General features: G+C 42.2%; 1 protein-coding gene across 1 annotated transcript in view; it reads left to right on the top strand.

Moving 5' to 3' along the window:
• The window catches only part of LOC130202034 (heparan-sulfate 6-O-sulfotransferase 1-A-like), a 67,125-nt gene extending 61,339 nt beyond the window's left edge, over window positions 1-5,786 (top strand). The window contains exons 3-4 of the mRNA XM_056427320.1: window positions 48-296; window positions 4,647-5,786. Coding sequence (XP_056283295.1) covers window positions 48-296; window positions 4,647-5,027 — 630 coding nt within the window. The 3' untranslated portion in view covers window positions 5,028-5,786. The remainder of the gene's footprint in view (window positions 1-47; window positions 297-4,646) is intronic.
• The last annotated feature ends 2,844 nt before the right edge of the window (window positions 5,787-8,630 follow it).

Raw genomic sequence — 8,630 nt, forward strand, 5'->3', positions numbered from 1 at the left:
CTCCACCGGTTTCTACAACTTCCTTCACTTCCTGTTCCCATCGGCAGGTGCGTATGCTGGCGGACCTGAGCCTCGTTGGCTGCTACAACATGTCCACGGTTCCAGAGAAGAAGAGGGCCCAGCTTCTCCTGGAGTCGGCCAAGAAGAACCTGCGAGACATGGCCTTCTTCGGTCTGACGGAGTACCAGAGGAAGACCCAGTTCCTGTTTGAGCGGACCTTCAGGTTGCGCTTCATCAGACCCTTCATGCAGTACAACAACACCAGAGCGGCCGGCGTGGACTTGGACAACACGACGGTTAGTGCCGCTGCTCATCCGTCGTAGATGCAGGTCTGTGGGCGGGAAGCCAACGTTCGACAGGAAAGGACAGCTTACTAAGTCTGTGGAAGAAAGTAACAGAGGAGCTCCTTCTTTAATACAATCTTCTAGGCCTTCTTTTACTTGAGAATTATCCTTTTATGCTTTATATATATATATATATATGTATATATATATCCTGAAATGTATATATATATATATCCTGAAATGTATATATATTTATATATATCCTGAAATGTATATACAGGACTGTCTCAGAAAATTAGAATATTGTGATAAAGTTCTTTATTTTCTGTAATGCAATTAAAAAAACAAAAATGTCATGCATTCTGGATTCATTACAAATCAACTGAAATATTGCAAGCCTTTTATTCTTTTAATATTGCTGATTATGGCTTACAGCTTAAGAAAACTCTAAAATCCTATCTCATAAAATTTGAATATTTCCTCAGACCAAGTAAAAAAAAAAAGATTTATAACAGCAAAACAAAATCAAACATTTGAAAATGTGTTTCCAGGTGTTTCGAGTTAATTAGACGATTCAAGTGATTTGTTTAATACCCTACTAGTATACTTTTTCATGATATTTTAATATTTAGAGATAGGATATTTGAGTTTTCTTAAGCTGTAAGCCATAATCAGCAATATTAAAAGAATAAAAGGCTTGCAATATTTCAGTTGATTTGTAATGAATCCAGAATGCATGACATTTTTGTTTTTTTAATTGCATTACAGAAAATAAAGAACTTTATCACAATATTCTAATTTTCTGAGACAGTCCTGTATATATATATATATCCTGAAATTTATATATATTTATATATATCCTGAAATGTATATATATCCTGAAATGTGTGTGTGTATATATATATATATATATATATATATCTTGAAATGTATATACAGGACTGTCTCAGAAAATTAGAATATTGTGATGAAGTTCTTTATTTTCTGTAATGCAATTAAAAAAACAAAAATGTCATGCATTCTGGATTCATTACAAATCAACTGAAATATTGCAAGCCTTTTATTCTGATTTATTGCTGATTATGGCTTACAGCTTAAGAAAACTCAAATATCCTATCTCTAAATATTAGAATATCATGAAAAAGTATACTAGTAGGGTATTAAACAAATCACTTGAATTGTCTAATTAACTCGAAACACCTGCAAGGGTTTCCTGAGCCTTGACAAACACTCAGCTGTTATAAATCTTTTTTTTTACTTGGTCTGAGGAAATATTAAAATTTTATGAGATAGGATTTTAGAGTTTTCTTAAGCTGTAAGCCATAATCAGCAATATTAAAAGAATAAAAGGCTTGCAATATTTCAGTTGATTTGTAATGAATCCAGAATGCATGACATTTTTGTTTTTTTAATTGCATTACAGAAAATAAAGAACTTCATCACAATATTCTAATTTTCTGAGACAGTCCTGTATATTTATATATATCCTGAAATGTGTGTGTGTATATATATATATATATCCTGAAATTTATATATATATATCCTGAAATTTATATAAATTTAGATATATATATATATCCTGAAATTTATATATATTTATATATATACAGGACTGTCTCAGAAAATTAGAATATTGTGATGAAGTTCTTTATTTTCTGTAATGCAATTAAAAAAACAAAAATGTCATGCATTCTGGATTCATTACAAATCAACTGAAATATTGCAAGCCTTTTATTCTTTTAATATTGCTGATTATGGCTTACAGCTTAAGAAAACTCAAATATCCTATCTCTAAATATTAGAATATCATGAAAAAGTATACTAGTAGGGTATTAAACAAATCACTTGAATTGTCTAATTAACTCGAAACACCTGCAAGGGTTTCCTGAGCCTTGACAAACACTCAGCTGTTATAAATCTTTTTTTTTACTTGGTCTGAGGAAATATTAAAATTTTATGAGATAGGATTTTAGAGTTTTCTTAAGCTGTAAGCCATAATCAGCAATATTAAAAGAATAAAAGGCTTGCAATATTTCAGTTGATTTGTAATGAATCCAGAATGCATGACATTTTTGTTTTTTTAATTGCATTACAGAAAATAAAGAACTTTATCACAATATTCTAATTTTCTGAGACAGTCCTGTATATCCTGAAATGTCCCCACTGTGGGACTTATAAAGGAGTATCTTATCTTATCTTACTTCTCCACTAAGATCGACATTTACTGTACGTGGTAAAATATTAAATTTTAAAGAAACTAATGGGTTTATATACTCCAATGCATTATTAAAGATGAAACCAGTGGATGACGACCCGTTTGGCTTGTGACCCCATACAACAAAGAGGTTGGGAACCAGGTAGTTTAATCCTAGACCTGGAACCACTCTGGACCACAAGACCGGTACTTGCACTATGACCAACATCTCTCTCAGAAAATAAACATGGCAGCCGAGGCACATTCACAACATCTAATGACATTTTAAAAAGGAGAATAATCTGAAAAAAAGAAAAACTCTCAAATGAAAACCAGAAAGGAACACAGTGATTTTTATATTGCTGCGAAATGAGTTGGGATGAGTGTTACCGCAGCTTCAAACACGCTCTTCACACTTTGATTGGTCCAGTGTGGGAGTTCTTAGACTCAATTCCCAGCAAAGAAATATCCCCCAGTCCACAGCACACTGATTATTTGAACATCAAAACCAGCTAAATAAAATATGCCCTGCCTACAGAGGCTGTGGAAAGGTTATGTGGTTATTATCACAAGAAGGAGCAAATATCGCTCTGCCTGACAGGCTGTGGAGGCTGCGTGTGGCATTTTGAGTGAAAACTTGTTTTCAACAGTGGCGTTCAAATTAAATGCCTAAAAAGGCGCTGCATGAAATTGTGACAGCATTTAATCATTTCTAAAATGTCAAGTAATTACAACAGCAGGTGGAAGAGAAGAATATTTACTTTACACTCCCCCTGCAAAGCTGCTCATTCATACCCTTGTGCGTCAAGATCCCGGCGAGTCTTTATTAATTGAACTGAATTGTGTGACGACGGTTCTCTGATGCGTCTTTGTGGCGGTGTGTCCTCTCCAGTTCTCTAACAGTGATGCGGCGCGCCCGTTTCCCCTCTGTCGACGCACACATGTCTCAAATGGTATCCAGCGCTGCGTCGCACATTTCAAAGGAATTTCCTTAATTTAACGCATCTCCCCCTCCATGTTGAATCCAGATGATGCACGCCAGTAAACCAGCTGCGTTGCATTGCACCAAACATCAAACACGTCTCTGTTATCTTGCTCCATATATTGCCAACACACTGAACATTATGAACATTTTGGCATTAGTTGCATGCCAATTGGATACAAATTGACCGCGCTATGGTAAAAAGATGTTGACCTTTTCATGACCTTTGACCCGATCGATCCCAAAATCTAATCAAATGGTCCTAGGATAATAACCAATCATCCCACCAAATTTCATGCGATTCGGTTTAATACTTTTTGAGTTATGCGAGTAACACGCATACAAGTTGTTGTCTGTCTGTCTGTTGTCCGGTCTCTGTATGTCTTGACTTGCTGGTCGGTCGTTTACTCCACCTGTCTTCTCTTGTCGTTCACCTGTTTGCAGTTATATGTCAAATTTAGTATGTAAGCTTTTACATTGTATCTCTGACATTATGTTTTTATTCTGTCCATTTTAACATTGTTCTCCCTTATTTTATTTGCTTTATCTGTAGATTGTATTTGTAATCTTATGTTTTTAGGTTTGTTCTTAACATCAGCAACATTGGGACTACAGATGAAAAATAGCCTCTTGGCTAACTGGCACATTTACTGCAAAGTTTTTATCAATGTGCACTGTCCCTTATTAAATAAACCATTAAAAAATAAAAAATAAAAATAAATACACGGCGATCAAAACAACCTTCCGCATGTTCAATGCGAAGGTAAAAAGGCCGTTCCCTTCGGGGTGTACTCCGCGAGGCCGTGTTAAGATCGCCTTTCGCCCTCCTGTTCCAGGGAAACAATAGATACAATAGCTTTTACTCAATCTGAAAAGTATGAGAACAAAATGTGTCACAGGCCAGAATGGAAATGTTTCCTCCGCTGAGACGATAAGTAAACAACTAAACACGGGCCCAGATCATCTCCTTTTCATTTATTTATTTAATCCACTCAAACATTAGAGGAACGCCACAATTCAAACAAACAGAAAGAGATGAAAACGGGCGCCATTATTCCGTGATCCATCATCCCTCAGTCTTCAGCTCCATGTTGGCTCAACTATTTGGTCTCCCAACGGCTTTTCTCTCATCTTTCTTTCATTTTCTTTCGTGACGCTCTTCTCCCGCCTCTTTCCTCCCCGGTAGGTGCAGCGCATCGAGGAGCTGAACGAGCTGGACATGGAGCTCTACGACTACGCCCGGGACCTGTTCCAGCAGCGCTACCAGTACACCCGGCAGCAGGAGAGGCGGCAGCAGCGCATCAAGGACCACCTGCAGCAGAGCCACCAGGGCCTGGGCCTGGGCGTCGGCCTGTGGCCCTCCCACGGCCGGCAGAGCTCCGTGTCCACGCTGGAGGACGGAGGGGCGGAGCGGGAGGAGGGGGGGGAGGAGGGGGCGGAGAAGGAGGAGGGGGGGGAGGAGAAGGAGGAGCGGGAGGGGGGGGCGGAGAAGGGCGGCAGGACGGAGGAGGCGGGCGGCCGGCTCCCCACCGAGGACTACGTGAACCAGATCATCAACCGCTGGTAGCGGCGCAATGATGACACACACACACACACACACACACACACACACACGCATATGTCATGTGAAACACACACACACACACAGGCGCCTGCATCAAAAGACACAACTGACTGACAAACCGACTTTGCTGGAGAGTTGAGCTACAGGGATGAGAGTCGCATCGGGTTGCTATGGAGACCTGGGCTTGGTCCATTGCATCAGCTCTCATTATTGAGGTGGGCCCCCCCCCCCCCTCCGACCCTCTGCATCTCTCGGTCTCTCCTGTCATCATTACTGAGTGGAGGAGAGATATTTTGAAGAGTTGCAGACGACCGAGCATCACTTCCATCTCTCCCTCCTCCTCCTCCTCCTCGTTCTCTGTGGCCTAATAAGGAGCATGAGAAAATAAAATTAAGTCTGTGAATCCCCTCAAACCCTTGCTGAAGAACCAGTCTACTTCCTGGATCCTCCAATTTCAGAAGAACTGGGACTGCGATCAAAGTGCCGATTCTCAGCTGAACGCGTCGTGTTTGGAGCGATGAGAGACGGAACCCGACGGGAAGAAGCGAAGAAGAGTTGGACTTAATTGTGTAATAAAGCTTTCTGCTTTAAAAAAAAATCTGCCATTTTACCCATGAACACGCTTTGGTCATGAAATAATGACTCATTCTCATTTTAGGATGATTTTATTTGTATATTCCTTTTTGTTTATGCTTTTTTTAAAGCAGAATTGTAATAACACTGAGACCAATATTGCTGCCTAAAGAAAAGTGATTCCTTTTATTTCTTTGTTGTTGTTTTTTTATAAGTCGACGCTAAAGGATCGGATTGATGTGCAATGGACCGCAGCCATGACTGAAGCCTTGGGGGAGGGGCCTGCTCCTCTGTTCAAGGTTCTCAAAGATCCCGTCGCCTCGCAAGTTCATTTTCTCTCTGCTCCCGCCTCAGTCTTTTGTTGTTGTTGTTTCAGTCCCGCAGAGTGACAACCAATTACAGGGGCGGATCTCGCATAGGTGCAAGGAAATCAAAGGAGAGGAGAGGAGAGGGGGGGAGAGGAGAGGGAAGGAAGGAGGGGAGGAGAGGGAAGGAGAGAGGAGAGGAGAGGGAAGGAGGGGAGAGGAGGGGAGAGGGAAGGAGGGGAGAGAGGGGAGGGAAGGAGGGGAGGGGAGGAGAGGGGAGGAGAGGGGAGGAGGAGAGAGGGGAGGAGGAGGAGGAGGAGGAGGAGAGATGGGGAGGGGTGCGTCTCCCGCAGGTTGTTGCCAGGAAACGTGAGCGACGAGCACTTTGGAAAACCTTAACTCGGATGAATGCTTGAGATGGGAGTTGTGGAACTACTGGTCGCCATGGCAATAGGGAGCCCTTAATGCAGTGGGTGGCATTTTCAATTTCTCTTTCTTCTTCTTCTCTGACCGAGGGCCGCGTTGTAAAAGCGGCGGTCTGAAACCGGCCTCCCTCCCGCCGGCTGAACGGGCGGCGTGGCGCCGGTGACCCGTCCGACCGCGGAGAGCGCAGCGCCTCCATGTGCTGGGACCATCGTTCACATCACTATCCACAGATCTGAGGTCTGCATTATACGACAGTAACTACTCTGACTGTGTGTGTGTGTGTGTGTGTAGTATGCCTTTGATTGGCATGTGTGTCTGCCTTTGTAAATAGAGTGCCTGCCTGAGAGAGGATGCCTGATGTGATTTGTGAACGGTTCCACGACCAATTATCTAGCCATTTCTTTGAGGGGGCGGGGCTTCAACAGCACGTCACAGCAGTGTGGCCGTCGCAGCGATGCAAGCCAACAGGACTCCCCTCGGCCCTCTTTCCTTTCACGTGTTCCTCCCCCCCTTTTCTCGTCTCGTCCCAACGACGTCGTGACGCTCGAGGACCGCGTCGGCGGGAAAGGATCCATCTCCTAAGTTCCACTTTTTAGAAATGTGCGCGTGTGACACGTCTTTCCTCACGACGGCAACGCCCTACTGGCGGGGTTGGGTAACCACAGCCGGCGACACCAAACGCACCATGCTCTGTTACCCAATCACTTATTTGGCCTTTTTGTTATTTTTAATCGCTCAAGCGTTTGTGATTCAGTCTTTTTATTGTTTCCTTTGTTCATCACAGATTGTCATGTACCAGCGGCTCTCGCGTGGCGAGACGTCCTCATTGGCTCTGATCTCATTGTATCGTCCCTGCAGAATGCATGTGTATCGCAGGACGTAGACCATGTGTGATCTCAGCACGCTGTACATTCACCTGTCGTGAGGCTACACAGGAGGTTGTGTGACTCCACTAAGGGGAAACTTAACATGGAAATACGATATTTACATAGCTTGTGATGCCGTAACCTGAGCAGCTCACTTCTGACAGGAAGTCGGTGGGAAATATCCAATTTTTAAATGATGGGTAAACATTTTATCATCAGAAAATCCCTTTGGAGATGCAAACCTGAAACGCTAACGTACACAGTGCTGAGGTCTCAGATTATATAGATTATACAAGGTGTATCCACGAAATATTAATTCGGTAATGGCTCAAATTAATCTTGGTCTGTACTCAACCAAAGAGAGTCTGTTGGAGAAGCTCCAGAGCTGCAAATGGACTGAGTGGGTTGTCGTTCAACAACACAACAAAGTGGTTATTCTTCTCTCTTTTAATGAATCCATTATGATTTCATCGCGTTCATTTCAACCTTTCCATGATATTTCAAAAATGATCCTTTTTAATAGTTCTGTATCAGGACATCCGGCCTTTTGAGCTCGTTAAATGTGGGTTGTAAAGTAAAAAAAGCTTCACTTGTTATTTCTTTGTGTCAAAAACATTTAGTCAACGTTTCATATGTTATCATATTAATCTCCTTTTCGCCACCTCAGCGTAGAGAAGGCGAGATCTTTGAGTTTTAGTTCATCGTGGCTCTAAACTGAATGTTCAATAAGGGATTAAAAAAGGATTCAGATTTAATCGGCAAATTTATTACCGAATTCATGTTCCGTGAAATGTTATTGAACTCCGACCCCCCCCCCCCCCCCCCCCCCCCAAAATAAATCCGAGCAATAAAAGGGAATGCCGAGAAGCTGGAGAGGAGGATGTGAAAGTGGGGAAAGACGTGTCACAGCACGATTTAATTCAAATGAATGTCGTCCAGGTTTAGCGTCATCCGATGGGGAGGATGCAACCGTCCTTGGGATAAGATAAATAATACGTTGCATCCTGTTAACAATAGATTTCATTTTATTTTTTACGTCTGAAGGAAGAAGAAACCAATAATTTAGCCGCCCACCTCCCTCCTTGTTAAATTCCGACTAATGACCCATCCTCAGTCTCCTTTTGATCGGCTCCTTCCAAATCAGGGACGATTCATGGAGGGAAGGAGGGGAACAATCGGGAGGCATCCAGTGTCAATCCGCTGCTTTTCGTGTCGCCTTCACACGCAGATGGAAGATGGGAAGAGAGAACTCCCATTTTTTGGGGTTTCATATTAACTTCCCCGTCATTGTTTTCTCAAACGCTGCAGATCCAGACATTTTGTCCACAACCTCTTTTTTTTTTCGTTTTTTGTTCGTCAGCCTTGCGTTTGCACTCCAAACTAATATCTGGCTCTGCACGGCGGATTTTCTCCCTTCGGTGATTTTATTTTTCGGC

This window comes from Pseudoliparis swirei, chromosome 11 (assembly GCF_029220125.1).
Source record: "Pseudoliparis swirei isolate HS2019 ecotype Mariana Trench chromosome 11, NWPU_hadal_v1, whole genome shotgun sequence".
Classification (NCBI taxonomy): Eukaryota; Metazoa; Chordata; class Actinopteri; order Perciformes; family Liparidae; genus Pseudoliparis; species Pseudoliparis swirei.